The sequence below is a fragment of the Vulpes lagopus genome, chromosome 3 (assembly GCF_018345385.1).
Source record: "Vulpes lagopus strain Blue_001 chromosome 3, ASM1834538v1, whole genome shotgun sequence".
Taxonomy (NCBI): Eukaryota; Metazoa; Chordata; class Mammalia; order Carnivora; family Canidae; genus Vulpes; species Vulpes lagopus.
The window spans coordinates 80,133,854-80,152,244 of NC_054826.1; the positions used below are offsets into that span (position 1 = coordinate 80,133,854).

Here is an 18,391-nt window from a genome sequence, read left to right on the forward strand (position 1 = left end):
ATAGAAAACATAACTCACATGAGTTTAGCAATAAAAAGGATTTTTTCCTTGCATGACTGGAAAGCTCAGAAGAGAAGTAGGGTGCGCTTCAGGCATAGTGTGGTCAGCCCATTTGTCTGTAATTCTCTCCTCTGTCCTCTTATAGTCACGGTTGGGCTGCCAGCAGCACCCAGGGCTTCGTAAGTCCTCATTTGTGTGCATAGCGAGATGTCCTGGGGTCACCCAATGGAAGTCCTCAACTTCCCTCTCCCTGAGAATTCCTTAAACCCATATAGCCTAGTGTCTGCTGCGGGCTGGTTGGCCTTGTTCCAACTGTCCACAGCAAGAGGAGCTAGGGTGAACCAATCAGCATTTACCCTTGGAGCTGAGTGTGGAGTGGTTCTGTTCAATTTGCCCAGCCATGAGGGCACCATACTCTGCTCTGAAATACCACGTGGGAAAAATAATATGGAACAAACCACAGATCTGGAAGATTGTCTTTAAAAAGCTGAGTGGGAAATGGCTCAAGAGAAGGGGGAGATGAAAGGGGAACACTTGGCCTTCTCACTGGGGTTATAAGAAGTAGGGCACAAGGGCCATCAGAACAGGGAGAGAAGAAATGATTGACTTTCTTGGGTTTGGGAGGATGTGGTGGAGGTGGATAGAGTGTGTGTGTGTGTGTGTGTGTGTGTGTGTGTGATGCATATGCATGTCCTTTGTGTTTTGTTTTTTTTTTCAAAGAAAGATGAAATAATTCACTTCTGTCAAATGGCAGACACCTTCTGGACCAATCCACAAATAAAATTGTCCCTGACTGAGAAAGATGAGGGGCAAGAGGACTGCACTTTCCTCGTGGCCCTGATGCAGAAAGATCGAAGGAAACTCAAGAGGTTTGGAGCTGACATGCTGACCATTGGTTATGCCATTTACCAGGTGGGTAGAACCCAAGCCGCTCTTTGGAGCCTGCCACCTCCAGTGGTGAGCGTCCACATGCCCAAGACTCAATGGCCAGTTCCCCACCTGTGTCCAAATACCCAAGACCAACGGCCCTCCTTATAGAACATTCCCATTGCAGAGCCCCAGCAAAGACGAGCACCTGAACAAAGACTTCTTCAGGTACCATGCTTCCCAGGCCAGAAGCAAAACGTTCATCAACCTGAGAGAAGTCTCCGACCGCTTCAAACTGCCACCCGGGGAGTACATCCTGATTCCCAGCACTTTTGAGCCCCATCAGGAAGCTGATTTCTGCCTGAGGATCTTTTCAGAGAAGAAAGCCATCACCCGGTGAGTAACAGGTTCAAGAATTCCTCTTCATTTAGAGGCTCAGTCCCTGGGAAGTCACAGGGGACCATTGGAGCTATGACCCCTCTCTTCCCTTCTCTATGATCCACCTAAGAAATCAGGCAGGAGAGTTTCTTAACCCACTTGCAAAGCGGGATATGTTTCCATTTTGGTTCTGCTCATTCCCTCCCCGGAAAAAGCCATTGAAAAATTACTCTCTCCAACCACTCCCAGAATCAGTCTCACCAGACCCTCTTGGGTGGAGCCCTTCATTTTCCAGACCCTATTCTCAAGAAACCTCTGGAGTGGGACCCACATTTAGAAGTGTGAGACTTATTTTTGAGCACAGTGAAGGGGGGACTGTTTCAAGTTTCCAGAATGACCTGTTCTTTAGCTTTAGTTTAAATAAATGTTGCCAGGTTGTTTGGGGTTGGCCTCAGCTTATGGACAGCAATGCCACCGGCTAGGAATGCCTAAGGGCACTCACCTGCCCCTGTACTGCCTGTGGTGAACCTCCAGAGACATTTCCCCAACTGGAGCCAATGCTGAAGCCAGACTGACCCTTGTGGATCTTTTTAGGATTACAAGATGCATCTCAGCAATAATCCAAGGAACTTTTTTAAAAAATTTATTTATTTATTCATGAGAGACAGAGAGAGGCAAAGACACAGGCAGAGGGAGAAGTAGGCTCCCTTCAGGGAGCTCGATATGGGACTCAGTCCCACGACCTTGGATCACACCCTGAGCCAAAGGCAGATGCTCAACTGCTGCGCCACCCAGGTGCCCAACTCAAGGAACTTTGGAAAGACAAGGTTTATTACTTACAGGTTCTGGAGAGTACACAGCATACCTAAGGCCACACAGAAATCCTGATGAGATTCTGAGAGAGAGAGTGTGTGCTCATAGGCCTAGAGTTCTGCTTTTATTGGGGTCAAGGGCAAGGGCCTAGGGTTTCACAGGTTCACTATTGGTGAACTTCAAACATAAAAGCAGGAACTAAAGTATTTGAAGGAAAAGTAAGCAGTGGATCAAATGGTCTACTAGAGCTTTCTAAAAAAAAAAAAAAAAGAGGGAACTTGATGGTAGGGTGGCTGGGCTTTGTATCTAGCTATATAGCTGGCAGTGTTTATTTGAGACGGATGTCTTTGAGCTGGATGCCTTGACAGTCAAAAACCTAATGTCAGGCACTTACATTACAATCTAAAAAGCAGACTGTTGGGTGCTTACACTACACAGGCTGCCTTCTGTTTTATCTGCCCCACATTCTACCACTTTCCCTTTGCAGTGCCTTAGCAGAATTATTTTGTGTTAAATACTTCTATGAAAAACTTCCCACTACTGCCTTTTTGCCATCCGTTCTCTGGGGCAGAGGAAAAAAAATGGTTGAAGATACATGCATTCACTTGTTTTCCCAATAGAGACATTCTAGAGAGCACAGAGAATGGCAAAACCAGCTCATTCTGCATTTGAGCTGGATCCATCCCCAACTGAGGACCAGCCTTCCATAAAAGAAGGAGCCAGTTGTGACTTCGTGGCCTCCGGTTTTATCTTTGGTCTAGTGGGATAGGATTGGATTGGTGGTAGACACTGAGGATGCTCCCATTTGTCCAGTCTGGCTGGGTTTCCCAAGCTCATGACAAAAAGCATAGTTCCTTCTCCTCAGCTAAATAGAAGCAATATGATCTTTAATTGTTAAAAACTCTGCTGGAGGCTTTTTCTCTGATCTTCTCTGAGACACTGGTACAAGCTGAGGATGAATTTCCCAGGATCTGTTCACACAAAAGCACCCATACGAGAGGCACACAGATTGGCAGCTCCTGTGGGTGGCAAGGACAAGAGGAGGAAGCCAGGCTGAGGCTCTCACACAGTTCGTGTTCCCTGTCCCAGTATCGGGGTGCAGTCAGAGTCCTGGGGCTCCGTTGATGCTTACACTTGGCAAAGCTAAGTCCATACACACATGGTCCTTTAATCTGCTGTGATCTGGAGCATAAGCACCAACTCTGTAGCTCAGTGACTGAAGAACCACACGAAGCTCTATTTCCATCAGCTTCATCCTCATGAGAAGATCCTAAACAATGATAGAAAAAAAACCTCTGGAAGTGTTCTGCTGTGCATGCCCAGGGGATGAGGAAGAAGGGGCGAACTAGCCCCGTTCCATCTTAACGTTTGCTTGTTGGTATTCACTTTGGATTTTTAGCGTTTTTTTCTCAGGGAGTGCTTCATGTTTACTCTGTAAGATTGGAGTCTTCCAAATGTTTTAGCATTACCAAAAGCAGAAGCCTGTTTCTCCTCTCAATAAATTACCACTTCCTGAACACTGTAGGTTCCCCTAAATATATGAACAGGAAAATGAACATTTCCATTGTTTGTGCTCTTTACCCCAGACATGAGCACACACAGAGCCTGCCCCACTCCCAACACCCACAGTGGGAACAGGGACACACACCTTCAGGGAGGCACCAGGGATAAAGGCTGGAGCTTTGGGGAGAATTTTAAGTTCTGATTTAACTTGCTCTATAATCTTTTTCAATTCCCCCAGAAATAATACACCCTCAGTAGACAGGATGACCGTATCCAAGGAACTGAATTTCCTTCCGGGGATGTAGAGCTCATGGGGAGTATGTGGTGAATCTGCTGGGCTGGTGGGCCCTCTGGGGCTCTGCTATCCTACGTCACACTTCATATATATCCCTTGTAAAGGGCATCCAGGAAACAGTGGGTGGCAGCTGGTTCAGTTTCTTTTACTTCTGGAAGTCCAGAACTTACGAGTTCTCCTTGGCTGGCGGCTACACTTCCTCCCTCTTCTTTTCATGCTGGGTGGGGTCTGAGGATAGGGGAGATGGAGGGAGGTCAGTGCAGGGGGTCTGCAAGGCCCTGTGGAATGTAAACATCACGGAAAAAGAAGGGCTTCAATGGGCCAGAAACTTCCAATACCTCTGGTCCCGTGAGGACTGCAGATCCGAGGGAGGAAGTTAATCCCCAAGAGAGCCAGCCTGTTTTCTGCCCTCCAGGGACATGGATGGAGATGTGGACATTGACCTTCCAGAGGTGAGCCTTCCTTCACATGTTACCCTGAAGGGTGGGATTCTGTGACTGTCCTGAAAGCCTCCTCAGTCACAGCGTCCTACAGAACTTTGAGGTTCAGGGAATGGCTTATCTGCAATCAGGTAGGTCTTGATTCCAGCCTCCTGGAGGCCAAGTCTCGTACCTCTAAGTCTCTCACATCCCACCAGGACCCAGTGTAGGGGAGAGCGAGGTGCTCTGAGGAAAGCTTTGTTTAGAGCTTTTGTTTTCTTCTGTGCCACCAACTGGCTCTGTTCCCGGAGAGGTGGCTGCTGCATCTGAAGGGGATGGGGTGTCTTTAAAATGCATGTAGTCTAAGAAAAATCAGCAGGAAGAAAATGAGAGTGGCTAGTAGATTCTCTTGCACTGGACTTGGAGGAGCACCGACTTCTTCCCTACAATATGTGTGCTGATAAGGGAGCAGTGGGGCGGGTCTTACACTCGTCCAAGGGCTGGAAGACTTTCAAGAGGTGCGGAGGTGTAACTGGGACAGTCTGACACTTCCAAAGGCAGCACCAATCTGCACAAGACGAAACCACAACACCCCAAGCGTTTGCTGAGCTCTCTCCATGTGCTAGACCCAGGGCTGCCTGCCAGAGACAGACTCCTGCCCTCAAAGATTTCACCATCTGTCAAGACACATGGTTCAGCAAGGAATTACAGTTGAGAGTGGCGAGGGTCAGACAGAGGAGGTGCCGGCAGCGCCGAGCACCCTGGCTGGACCCCTGCTAGGTCAGGACTCTGCCTCCCTTAGCGCTGTGATCTGCAGAAGCCCCTACTTGGTCCTTCCAGATACTCCATCTAAAGAGCCTGCCCAAGTGAGCCTAATGCTCCAGGCAGTGGCCAGAGCAGGGCCCTCCTGGCAGAGTGAGGTCCCAGCCTCTCCCGCAGGATGCGCCATCTCCACTGCAGGCCTCTTTTTTCTTGCTATTTCTTGGGGAAAGCAAATGCCAAGTTTCTCTTCTGTGGGTCCAATGCAAGTTCCTCTGGTTGCTTTTTAGCTTCCGAAGCCCACTCCAGCCGGCCAGGAGACGGAGGAGGAACTGCAGTTCCGGGCCCTGTTTGACCAAATCGCTGGGGAGGTAGGGATGGCCACAAGCTGCGCTTGGCCTTGACCCCTGCAGTGCTGGGGCGCGGGTTTCCTCTGCCCCGGGGATGCAGTAGGGTGTTTGTGGGCCACACTTCCCAGAGGCCTGGTGGAGCTGGTGAAGCTAAATCCGATGGGAGACCAGGCCCAGCCATTTGGGAGGCTCTGCAGACTGCCTCGTCCACCACCCCCGCATGCCAGTTTGCCACCATCGGTGGGGCAGGGGCACCCAAAGCCAGGCCCTGGGGGCTTTCTGCAGACAGCTAGAGAGAGCTTTGCAGAGGTGGCTCATTGAACTCTGCCCACAAACCATTGCCTTTAGAATGTTCTCTCTGCTCTGGTGGAAGGTGGCATTGTTGGAGGACATCACCATGAAATTGCAAATGTGATTTTGGGCCAGGTTTGGCCAATGTGGCCAGAGCCAGCCACGGGGGAAGGAGAGGATCTGTCTGTCACCTCCTGCCCTCCGCCCCCACCCCGTTCTTGCCTGCTTGGTTGTCAGCTTGTTTGTTGGGGGCCCTGGTCACTCTTGGGAGCCCTGGGTATCTCTAGCCCCAGGAGAAACTGCCCCACCCATGCTCCCTTGCAGCCTGATTAATCCTTTCGTGGCAGGTGCTGATGACTCCATTCAGGGCTCCTGAATTGTAAAAGAGGTGTGCTGCCTGCACCTGGGGGCAGAAGGTGGTGGGATTTCAGGTGGTGTAAGAAACAGGAGGGCAGGGAGACTTGGGCACAGCAGTCCGGCTGCAAAAAAATGGGGATTTGTGTGACTTTGTATAAGCCACAGCAGGCAAGGTGGCCATCTGCTCTTTGCAGGGCAGACAGCAGGACAGAGGGGGCAGGTGGGGGCAGGAATGGTGAACTTCCAGCTTTGGGCGCCGGCTAGAGGCCAGGCCAGGGTGAGGGCCTCCTCACAGCTGAAGAGTGACAGAAGTTCCCAGAAATGAAGATCCGGGTTTGGAAAGGAGGCGAAGGAATATTGCAGGAGATTCTTTCAAACATTATTAATGACCTGTAGAGTGAGCTCACTGGTTCCAGTCCTGCTCTTCTTCGGACTGTCCCCATGACTTGGGCAAGTGGCTCTGCCTCTGTCAGGCCTGCTCTGGTCCATGGGGGCTGGGACTGCATCTGTAATTTCTCCTCTAGGGATGAACACCCCAACCCCATCCCCCAAGCCTCAGAAGCTTCAGGGGTGGAACCTGTGTGGGCACATGTGGAAATAACTTCACAGGAGACTGTTTTGCACCAGTAGATCAAAACCCTGGATGCAAAGGAGCCCTCGGTCCGTGCTGCTCAAATAGTCATGCACATAAAACTTTCCTGAGCATCCTGGAAAAATGCAGATTTCCTCTCCAGGAGGTCTGGGGCAGGGCTGGGAGCGCCACATTTCTGATAAGCTTCTAAGGGCCGTGGGTGCTGAGATCTAGTGGACTTGGTGGATGGCCTCAGATCAGTGGTTCTGAATTCACCCTAGAGGTTTTGAAAATAATCCATGGGACATCCTCCCAATCTCTTGATTGAAATGGTCCCTGGAGTGAGTCCCCAGTGGGGATATTTTTAATACTCTCTGGGCTGTTCTGCATGGAGGGGCCTGGAGACCCAGACATGAAGGCCCTCTAACATAAGCGCCATGTAGGGAGCTTAGCTCAGGGAGTGGGGAAGCTTGCCTCGCCTGGCCCAGTTTTTCCATCCTTTCTGGGCTGGGCATGTGAGTCCTTGAGAAGTTAAGCAGACTGAAGTCACAGGAGATGGGCACCTGGGCCTGGCAGCCGGGTCCTCGCGGGCCGGGCTTGTGACTTGAGTCAAATCAAGCTCAGAACTGGAAGCAAGTAACAAAGAAGGCTCTAAGGGCCGTAAAAAGCAATTGTCTCCCCTTCAACAGGATATGGAGGTGACAGCGGAGGAACTAGAATATATTTTAAATGCTGTGCTGCAAAAGAGTAAGTGCTCTTACCACCCCCACCCACCCACTCACCCATGGGAGACCCCAGGGTTCCAATGGAGGGGCCGTGTGACCTGTGACTTCACGCCACTGGGTCTCTTCCAGCATCCCAAGGCTCCTGCTCTCCAGGGCTGACTTTAGGTAGACTTTAAAAGTAGCTTTCATTGCTTATTTCCTGATTACAAATCTGATGCCAATAATGGTAGAAAAGTCCACAAAAATGCAGAGAAGCCCGAAGACAAAGACAAAAACCAATAATCTAACCACTCAGAAATAACCACTGTTAAGATGTGCGTGTGTGACTTCATGTATGTGTGTCTCTCAGTGTGTATATATGAACACACACCTAATAATGGTCCTTAAATTATAGATACAATTTTATTTGTTAACCTAACAGCTTTGAGATATAATTCACATACTATACAATTCACTCATCACGGGTTTTAGTGTGTTCGTAACATTGTATAACCATCACCACAACCAATTTTAGAACCTGTCACTCCAAAAACTGTACCCAGGAGCAGTCAGACCCCACCTCCCCCAGCCCCTGACACCCGCTAATCTACTTCCTGTCCCTACAGACTTGCCTATCCTGGACTTTTCCCATAGAAAGACCCATGTAGTAGGTGGTCTTTTTCCACTGGTTTCTTTGACTGAGCAGGATGTCTTCAAGCTTTATCCACGGTGTAGTATTTGCCAGGACTAATTTAATCCTTTTATTGGCTTGATAATACTGCACTGTAGGAATATACTAGCTTTTGTTTCTCCATTCCTCACAGGTGACATACAATTTATTGCCACTTTCTGGCTGTTATGAATAATGCTGCTGTGAATGTTCGTGAACGAGTTATTTGTGTGGACACCTCTCTTGGGTGTCCTAAGACATTTGCTGCATTACATGGTAACTCTATACTTTCTGTTTCAGGGAACTGTCCGACTCTTTTCCAAAGTGACTCTTTTATGAGCATTTGTGAATGCTCAAATTTCTTCAGTAATTTCAAATCCTGCCTTTTAAACTGATGTTTTATGATCATTTCCCCAGGTCATTAAATGTGCTTCAAAAACATGGTTTTTAAGGACTGTGTCACAGTCTATCCCATACATATAACCTTTGCTGCTCCTACCCTTCCATTTATTTATGTCATTTCTGAATTTCTGCCATTATAAATAATCAAATGATAAAGATCTTAATTAATTTGTAATTCTTTGCTTGGGATTCTTAAAACTAGGATAAATTAATGGAGAGATATTCCCATTTTTTAAGGCATTTTTTTATATTTTGCAAATTTTCCTCCCAAAAGGCCATGTCAGTTTCTTGTCTCACCAGCATCCTGAGAGTGAGCCTGTCTCCCCCTCACCAGCTCTAGATCTGACCATACCCTTGGACTCTCAGCAGCCGGGAATAGGTTTATCTTATCACATATCCAGATGAATTCTGCTTTCCTGTGTGATTTCAGAAAAGGACCTCAAATTCAAGAAGCTAAGCCTGATTTCCTGTAAAAACATCATTTCTCTAATGGATGTATCCTTCCAAATCCGTGGGCAGAAAGAGCTGTGTTCTCCTGTTGTGCAGACCCTCCTAGGATGTGACACCCTTAACTGGCAGGATAGCCTTTTTCCCAGAGAATATCCAAAGACCAAGGAGCCCCTAGAACTGGAACAGAATCAAGAGGCACAGACTGTCCAGTGGGGGGGAATGCTTTTGAAGGGACTTGGGGGTCTTGTTGCCACTTTGGGGTCCCAGCTAAGGGAATAAAGTGTGTTTTTATTATGCGCTTTCTGCAACCTTCTGGTGCACCCCACCTCACTCTTGCCTTTTCCCCTCTTCAGAGGTACGTGGTTTGATGATTAAGCCACCCTCCCTAGAAGCCTTGAATCCATGTTACAAGTCCCCAAGGCCAGCCTGTTACCCTCCCAAGCCTAAAGTGAGGCACCTTGGTTTGAAACCCTGCTCATCTTCTTTCCTTCCTTCCTTTCTTCCTTCCTTGACGCGCTCGGCATAGACCAGTGGCAATGGGAAGCTGGAGTTCAAGGAGTTCAAAGTGTTCTGGGACAAGCTGAAGAAGTGGACAGTACGAGACCCAGCACCATGGCCTCTGGGGATCGCACAAGCCGAGAGCAGGAGGGGATACTAAGTGGCCGAGGGAAAGGGCAGGAGGGAAGGATTCATGATGGAATTCCCTGGTTCCCTTCTCATGCTTACGAAAGTGCCACAGTGCTTGCCTCCAAAATGAGAAGGAAAGCAAAAGGCCTAATGCAGCCAGGCCCTATGAGGCCTCTCGTCCTGTGCTGGCACCGTGCAGTTACTGCCATGGATGACGCCTTCGGCTGCCCTCCCCCTGTTCTCAACGCCCTCTCCTTCCCACAGAACCTTTTCCATCAGTTTGATATGGACAAGTCTGGCACCATGTCCTCCTACGAGCTGCGGACTGCCCTGAAAGCCGCAGGTAAAGCACAGCCTGAATGTCCAGCGTGGGCTGCTTACAAGCCAGGTACTGTCTGTGGGCAGCCACTTGCTTCTCAGGCCCTGGAAGCTGGCCAGTCCTTGACCTCGGTGAACCATGCAGTTCATGCTTCTTAAGGACACAGCCCCGTGGGTGCCAGAGCCAGGCCTCAGGCTCGGGACCCACTCACACCAAGGCCCATGTTTTAACCCACTGTGCAATATTGGCAGGAAGCTTTAAAATGTATCCACTAAGGGTGAATGTAGCCCAACCCCCTCTCCAGCCTCTGGCCACGTTTTCTGGCCAAGCAGAAGCACATGTGACCCTTTGGTGGCAGGCCCAGTGTGTCCAAACCTCTAATTGCTGCTTTCAGGTGATGATTATCATGGATGAGGAAGGGCAGCCTGATCCCATGATTTGGGCTCAAATCCCTTGATTTGAGCTCCTCTGCCACCTGCAGCTCTGTCCCTGGCTTTGTCACCATCAGACTGAATCCAAACCAGATGATTCAGTCATGGTTCCTATCAGCTCTGTACACGAAGGATGGGATCCAGGTGGTGTCTCTAACCCCCTGGCAGTCACTACCGTGGCCACCTGAGTCTCTGGGGCTCTGCGGTCTTTTGCACACAGTCGTGGTTTTGAGGCCACTGCAGCCCCCAGCCCCTGCCAAGCTGTATGGTGTGTCTCACAAAACACCTCAGGCCCCCCGGACCCTGCCAGAGTTTATAATCTGCTTCCCTCCCAGGTGAGCCAAACATCAGGATACATTGTCAGCTTCATGGTCTGATAAAGAATGTCTAAAATCCGGACCATCTTGGGTCCTATATCCAGGAGAGGAGGACGGAGCAGAGAGCAAAGGGAGCCCTGCAGAGAGGAGGGTGTGTTTGGGTCTTCACTAGCCTGACATGGGGGCTAGGGGTGCCCCGTTCTCCCCTCCTCCAGCCCCATGGAGAGCGGATGCCAGCATTTGGGACATTGGCCGCAACTGGCTACTGGCTGGCTCCAGACACTGCCCTCTGTGCCTGACTGGCCTCCTCTCTGTCTGGGATGGAACTGAGGAACAGGACAGACCCAGGAGACTTCTATGCAGTATGCTGAACATTCCCTGGAATGTAAGCACGTAGACTGAAGCCAAAGGGAGGCCATTCCCTGGGATGTAGTTAGACATCGAAGCCTTAAATATTGGATCTAAAGTGACTTTACCTGTCTAAAGCCCTCAACCAACCCATAGGACTCGAATCCCAAAGAAGAGAAGCAAACCACCCCTGGCTCAGCCTGGGTGTGTGAAGGGGACCCTGCACCATGTGTCACCCACTGTAGGCAGCAGCATCCCTTCTAGAAACACGATTTCTAGAACCCTCAACATCTTTGGGTTAAAATGCTCTCCAGAAATGGAGGCAGGGGAAGGCGGGGATGGAGCTCAGACACCCTTCAGTGTTAAGTTCTTCCCAAGTGAGGCTTCCTGAAAAGTCAGCAAGATACCATGGGTAAGTGAATGTCAAAACCAAGAGCATGACGTCACGAGTCCACCAGCAGCCCCCCTAACATCGACACACGCTGCCATGCTGCATCCATGCTGGGGACAGTGGCCCCCACTGTGCCCGGAAACCCACACTCTGCTGACAGAGCACTGACCGGGTGTGCCCCGTGGGGCCCGACCTGGACAGGCCGTGTCTCATCTCCCTTCCCCACAGGCTTCCAGCTGGGCTGTCACCTCCTGCAGCTGATTGTCCTCAGGTACGCGGACGAGGGTCTCCAGCTGACCTTTGATGACTTCCTCAACTGCCTGGTCCGGCTGGAGAATGCCAGCCGTGAGTGTCTGGTGGGGCTGTGTCTCCTGGGCCCTGGGGGAGGGTCCCTGTCCTCTCAGTTCCCTCCCAGGAGCGGGTGAGAGACAGCCGGCCAGAAATCCTGGGAGAATAGGCCAGGGAGCCGCCCTGTGACCTCTGTGCTGTGTGTGTGGTTGGGGCGGGGGGAGTCTTTGCCTGAAGTCCTTAGGAGTCTTCTCATCCACCACTCTGGGTTAGAGCCCAGCACTCTTCTGCTGGCCACTCCGCTTGCTAAGAGTCATTCTCTGCGGGCACATTCCAGGGTCCTTGCAGGAGGACCAGGTGGAGGGGGTACTCCCACCTCACATCTGAGGAAAGGTCCCATTTGGGGTCAAATCCATCATAGCACATAGAATCCAAAGAGCCTCTTTCCCCCCAACTTCTCCCTCCCTCTCTCTCCCCCTCCCTCCACCCTACCTTTGTGTTCTGTAAGCCCTAGGGGCTGACCCAGTTATCAAGAAAAGACACATTATGTGTAGGGGAGTCCTTAGAATTTGTAGTTTGTTGTCACACTGTCACAGAGTGGAAGCTCAGTGAAGCACATCTAGGGGCCTGGAACCCAGCACCATCCAGGATTGCTGCCATGGTTGGGTGTGGGGGGCGGGGAGCAAAATATGTCAATGCCCAGGCCCTGCACCCCTGAGGAGGCCCATGCTTGGTTTAACACTTTGGTGTCACCATCTTGAATTTTAATCACTTTTTAAGAAGGGATCCCACATTTCCATCTTGCACTGGGCCTCACAAATGATGGACTCATCCTGTCTGGGATCTTCTAAAGGATGTTTGCAAAGTGACCCCAAGGCACTTGCTAAGCCAAGGCAGAGTCCATGCTCCTTGGATCTCTGGTGCCAGAGCTCCCTCTACTTTTGTGACACTTAGAACATGTGTGATTACCTGTTGAGCCTGTAATCACCAGGAGGGTCACACTTCGTGGACATGTGAGGCATATGTATTGGGTAATCATGATGATTTGAGAGAGGCAAGTGGTGCAAAAGGCCTTATACAGCCAAGCCAGGAGGCTGGGCTTTCTCTAGGTGGTCACCATGAGCTAGTAATAGGTACATTTTAGAAAGGCCCTCGTGAAAGGTAGGGACTTTCTAAGTTTGACACAGTGGTCAAAACTGACCTAGAAATAATGAGATTTGCTGGCTTCTCTGCTCTCAACTGTCCCTGTCCTTTCTAATTCCCCTCAGCCTGATCCTTCCAGGCAGGGGGCTCTCAGCTAGTTCTTACAAACTAGTTCTTATATTCAAGGAATATAAAGGAAAAGTCACTTTAGTCTTAACACCATCCTACTCCAGGATCTTCATGTTCCATTCACCACCTGGAGAACATTTTAAAATACCAAGGCTAGGGCTTTATCCCAGGATTATCTAAACTTTTGATTCTTGATTTTTTAAAAATATTTTATTCATTTATCCATGAGAGACATACAGAGAGAGAAGCAGAGACACAGGCAGAGGGAGAAGCAGGTTCTGTGTAGGAACCCGATGTGGGACTCGATCCCAGATCCTGGAATCATGCCCTGAGCCAAAGGCTGACACTCAACTGCTGAGCCACCCAGGTGTCCCGATTCTTGAAATTTTTAATCATACAACTAAGTATAAGGAATAACAATTAGTCCCCGTGTGCCCCACACCAGTGTTCCCAAACCTTGCCACTTATTACAACCCCTTAGGGTAGCTTTAAAAAATTTCGATGACCTTGGGTGGGGGGTGGGCAAAATAGGGGAAGGGGAGTCAAAGATGTTTTGTGATGACCAGGCTGGACAGGAGGCCAGTCCGTTAGAGTGTAGGGGGTGGCAAGCAGCACTGATGTTTATAAAAGTCCCCCCAATAGTTCCAGCGCCTTACATCGGGCTCAACAATTATCATCCTGCTAATCTTTTGTATGTTTTTCTAACAAGTACTTTTTTCTGAATTACTTGGTAACAAAGCTCAGAAATCCTGTCTTTTCCTTTGTAAATATCTCTAACAGGCAAGCTTGTTATCCAACCCAGCCCTCATGCCGTCTGCACCCCCAACAACATTCTCGTAAGCCCTCAAAATCATCTAAGACCTGGTCCACACTGAACATCCCCAGGCCATCTCTCCACGTTTGCTTACTCGTCTTGGGATCTAGTTGCTGCACTTGGCTGTTGGGTTCTGTCTCTTTTGCTCTATGGCAGCCACTTCCTCTTTTTCATTATATTTTTAAAGCTCCTGGGGTGCCTGGGTGGCTCAGTGGGTTAAGCATCTGCCTTTGGCTCAGGTCATGACCCCGGGTCCTCTGGGATCAAGCCCCAAGCTGGGCTCTGCTTCTCCTTCCCCCTCTGCCTGTCGCTCCATCTACTTGTGCTCTCTTACATGTGCTCTCTCTCCATCAAATAAATAAATTAAAAATCCTAAAAAGAAAACAAAACAAAAACAAACAAACAAAAAAACTCCTGTGTAACTCTTAGGGGAAGCCAGGATTGCCTGGCTTGGCCACTTTAACTAAATGGGGAGACCGAGGTCCAGAGAGGAAAGTAACTTTCAGGTTATTCAGTGCGTCAGCTGTGGTGTCCGGCCAGCTCCTGTCCTCCCCCAGCTCCACCTACGTGTATGGGCACCTACAGTGCTCATCAGGGACTCGTAGAGATTGAACAGCTTTCAAGACTCATGAAAAATTTTATGCACATGTGCTTTTTCTCTGGGGAGAAGCCCTGTGGAAAAGAAGGGCTCTGTAGTTCCCCGAAAAGTTAACATAGAGGGAATGTTTGGGGTCTAGGATCTGGCTGGCTGACTGGCGTATTGTAGATGACAGCACGTGCCACCCAATGCTAAGGCCACCAGGTCTGCCATCCCAGGAATTCAAGAACCTCCACCAAGCGACAGAAAATCCCATGTAGTCAGCCTGAGTCTAGGCCGGCCATTCTAGAAGATCCTTGCTTACCACCAGATGGAGCAGCTCCTCCATGGGATGCCCAGCAGGCCCCGAGGTCACTGGGAAAGAAAGAAACCTGTTGAAGGAACCGTCCCCACAATGATGCCTTTCTTGTGTCTCTCCTATTAGGGGTGTTCCAGGCTCTCAGTACGAAGGACAAGAATGAGGAGCTCATTCATCTGAACATAAATGAGGTACGATCCAGCCAGGCTCCGCAGAGCCCTGCTCTGTGAATACTTGCTGAATGCACACGAAGGTCACCCTTAGCCATGGGCGTAGTAACAACAATGAAACTGCTAATATTTTTTAGGTACTAGTCAGTCAGCAGCCAATGCAATCATTACGATACTCCTATGAGCTTAGGGTTAACAGAGTCCCCATTTGGCAGAAGTGGAAACTGAGGCATAAGGTGCTTAATCACCTGGAACAGAGTGAGCAAGCAAAACGTGCCTTCTTCTTCTCTTTCTTTTGCCATATGGGTTCCTTAGCCTGCCTGCCTTCTCGCTCCCTATTTGTGCACCCCCCTTGCTCATGATATCATGTGGGTCTTGTGATCCTCGGGGGAGGGGGGCCTGCACATGCACGTACATGTGTGTATGCGCACGTGTGCAAACACCTCAAAAACCGTGAGAGAGATACAACTTTTGCCAGTTACAAGGCTAACCACAGCAAATGTGATGAAGGGAAGCACAAGGATCCGAGTTTCAGAGGCTTGGAAGAGGCGTCCCAGGTGTGGACCGTCCTCTCCTCATTGCCCAGAGTGTGGTCTGTGGACTAGTGGCCTGGGTGTCACCTAGGGGAACTGTTAGAAATGCAGAGTGCCACATAGTGCACTCTGTCCACAATACTGTTATAAACTTCAGAGTTGCTAAAAGACTACATCTTAATTATTCTTGCCACAAAAAGAAATGATAATCATGTGACCTGAAAGAGGTGTTAGTCAATCACGTTGAAATATATAAATGTATCAAATCAGCACATTATACACCTCACACTTGTACAGTGTTATATGGCTGTTAAGTCAATAAAATAAATACAATAAAAAATCATGCAAAAGAACAAAATGCAGAGTACCAGGCCCCATCCAGACCTGCTAAATCCCATCTTGTTTTAGGAGGATCCCCAATGATTCCTACACATACTAAAGTCTGAGATTGCTGGCTAGACATTCTCCTGACCAAAGGCAGGGAGGAAATTATGGAACACCTCCCTTTGCTGGTTCCCAGAATTTCTATTGCCCATTTTTTTTCCCATTCTTGCTCCATGACTTCCTGTCCAGCTCTGCTTTTCCTCAGACAGAAGGGTTGTAAAGCTGGCAGCCCATGTCTCCTTCCTGTCATCTCTGAGCTCTTCCCCCTCCCCACTGTCTTCTACTTTCACACTGCAAACCCTGGCTCATTTCCAAATTCAGTAACAACTTGGGATTTGGGTTCCACTTTATTGACCATCAAGATAAAGAGGCTGATAGGTGTGCAGTAAATGGGATGGAACCTCCCCTCTGTGCCTTGGTTTTGGTCAATTCACCTGCTCGGTGCCTCAGTTTCCCCATCTGCAGAGAGTTCAAGGCCTTAATCTTATACCAAAAGTTTGGTTTCTAAAAATATCATGTAATTTGGCCATTTACTGTGTGGGCTCATCACCAATGTTCTCATATGTGTATCTCAGATCCCTGGATACACTGTAACTCACAGTTGTCCATCTCTAAAACATGGAGAACTGTGAGTTACAAAACTGGACAAAACTTTGAGTCTTCTCCCTCTCTCTCCCTTCAAGCCCATCATCCTCAACTCTGGCTGCACATTAGGATCACCCCAGGAGATTTAAAAACCCCAATGGCCTGGCTATAAGCCAGACCAATTAAGTCCAAATCTCTCAGGGTGGGGCCCAAGCATTGATATTTTTTAAATTCCCCCATGAGTCCAGTACTGTCCTGCCTGAGGTGCCTCAGGAATGCTGTCTGCTTTGCCAGGAAGAAAGCACATTTCTCTCTCTCTCACTCTCTTTCTCACCATCTGCACTTGATTTGAGCTAACTCAGAAAGAGCTCAGGGCCTCCGGAAAACTGAAAATGCTTGGAATCATTTTTTAAAATATTTCATGTTGAAGGAGAAGTCCATATTTATAGGCAATATGATTGGATGCAGAACTGCTGTGACATAAACAAACCAGGGCTGGTAGGGGAGTAGAGGAATAACCAACTCTTCACTTTCTCTCTTTTTTTTTTTTTTTCTTTTTGTTTCTAGTTCATCAACTTGACAATGAACATCTGAGACTCCCCTGGCAAGGATACAGTCTGTCCAGCTGAGTCTTGGCTCTTGGGCCATGAACTTCAGAATGTTTCTTGGTGTAGAGCTCTCCTCCCATTATCCAACCTTCTCATCCCCCTGCCCCATCACTTTAATCTTGGAAGAGTGAAATGAACTCAGCTAGGATCTCTGATTTTATGCTACTTCTTTATACAAGCACTGTCCTAATATGGGCTGATGCCACCACCAGTGCCTTACCTTCAGATTTAGGCATTTCTAGCAATTTCTCCCCCTGCCTTCACCATCTCTTTCCAATACCAATTGTCAAAAGTGTAAATCAGTGCACAGAACTATGGCTTGGGGTGTGGAGTGTCAGTCATTATACTCAAACATCCTATACAGGACAATGTTTTTATTAATGTATTGGAGCCTGAGATGAAATGTAAAGGTATGACATCATAATTAAACACTTTCCTCATCCTAGATGTTTCCTTATTGGGGGAAAACCTCAGGGAATTCTGGATGATTACTTGTAAGAGTGGAACAATATGAAAAACCCTATTTCCTCTTCCAAGAGGTGGTAACTAAGTGGTCAGTCTCTGTCCAATCCATTCTTTGTGTCTAAAGCTTTTGGGTCAGAAGATCCAGGGGCAATGTTATTTCTTTTCAGGAGTCCAGATTTGGATCAGTCTGGATTGCATTCATTTCTACCATGATGAAGAAGAACAGAGCAGGAAAGAAGCCTTATTTAGCCCACCAAATTGGAATAATGGGAAATAACACAATATTGCCTCAGTAAATGCTAGGTCTCATTTTCTTATTTATATACTTGTGGCAGGGGAGGTGGAATGGAGGGATGTGCAGAGAGGGAAGGGGGGACAATAGTTGGGATGAAGATCAAGTTAGAAGTGATGCTTCATCAGATTCCTGTCTCCTTGCTAAACATGCCAAGGCAATATGGTCTCCTCTCACTTCTCAACCCTTCCTTGAGCTCATCCAGCAATGGAGGCATGTGATAGGAGCAATATGAAATAACAGTGTTTTCTAGTTTCTGTATTTGATATTTGACATGTTGAGGCCTTGCTGATCTTGGAGGGATTCCCCCTCCCAGGGCTAATCAATTCCCAGAGATAGCAAACAACTTGCCTGCAAGTATGCCTTTCATATACAAACCAACCAATCCAGAGCCAACACCCAATCACCTCCTCTATGGGACTTTCACACTCCAGTCCACTATCTACCTTCTCTAATCGCCACAGGGCCACAGTCCACTATCTACCTTCTCTAATCGCCCACCAGACAATTGGGAATACTCCTATGCCCCCAGAGCCTGCTGAAATTATTCAAACTAGCCAATCCTCAAACTGCTTATCCGGCCTTACTCATTCCTTCCTATGGAAACCACAATAAAGACTCTTGTCAACATTTTCCTATTCCTCTTTCTGCATCTCGACTGAGGCAGTCAGACTGATGATAAAGGCTAAATACATTAGGAAAATATAACAATTATAAATATAATACCACCTAATAGTAGACATTAGGAAAATATAACAATTATAAATGTAATACTCCTAATAATAGAGCCTCAAAATTTATTAAGCAAAAATGCATAGAATT

The 18,391-nt window shown here is 48.4% G+C and overlaps 1 protein-coding gene across 4 annotated transcripts in view; it reads left to right on the forward strand.

Moving 5' to 3' along the window:
• CAPN9 (calpain 9) overlaps nucleotides 1–17,540 on the forward strand; it is a 39,948-nt gene extending 22,408 nt beyond the window's left edge. Inside the window, exons 10-20 of one of the 4 annotated variants that reach the window (XM_041747058.1) lie at nucleotides 725–912; nucleotides 1,055–1,263; nucleotides 4,272–4,308; nucleotides 5,325–5,405; nucleotides 7,293–7,350; nucleotides 8,810–8,874; nucleotides 9,356–9,424; nucleotides 9,721–9,799; nucleotides 11,491–11,607; nucleotides 14,659–14,723; nucleotides 16,772–17,540. In XM_041747058.1, the coding sequence (XP_041602992.1) occupies nucleotides 725–912; nucleotides 1,055–1,263; nucleotides 4,272–4,308; nucleotides 5,325–5,405; nucleotides 7,293–7,350; nucleotides 8,810–8,874; nucleotides 9,356–9,424; nucleotides 9,721–9,799; nucleotides 11,491–11,607; nucleotides 14,659–14,723; nucleotides 16,772–16,798 (995 nt within the window). In that variant the 3' untranslated portion in view covers nucleotides 16,799–17,540. Of the gene's footprint in view, nucleotides 1–724; nucleotides 913–1,054; nucleotides 1,264–4,271; nucleotides 4,309–5,324; nucleotides 5,406–7,292; nucleotides 7,351–8,131; nucleotides 8,254–8,679; nucleotides 8,875–9,355; nucleotides 9,425–9,720; nucleotides 9,800–11,490; nucleotides 11,608–14,658; nucleotides 14,724–16,771 lie in introns of those variants that run through there. The other 3 variants (XM_041747059.1, XR_005986576.1, XR_005986577.1) reach the window with 3 other exon arrangements.
• The last annotated feature ends 851 nt before the right edge of the window (nucleotides 17,541–18,391 follow it).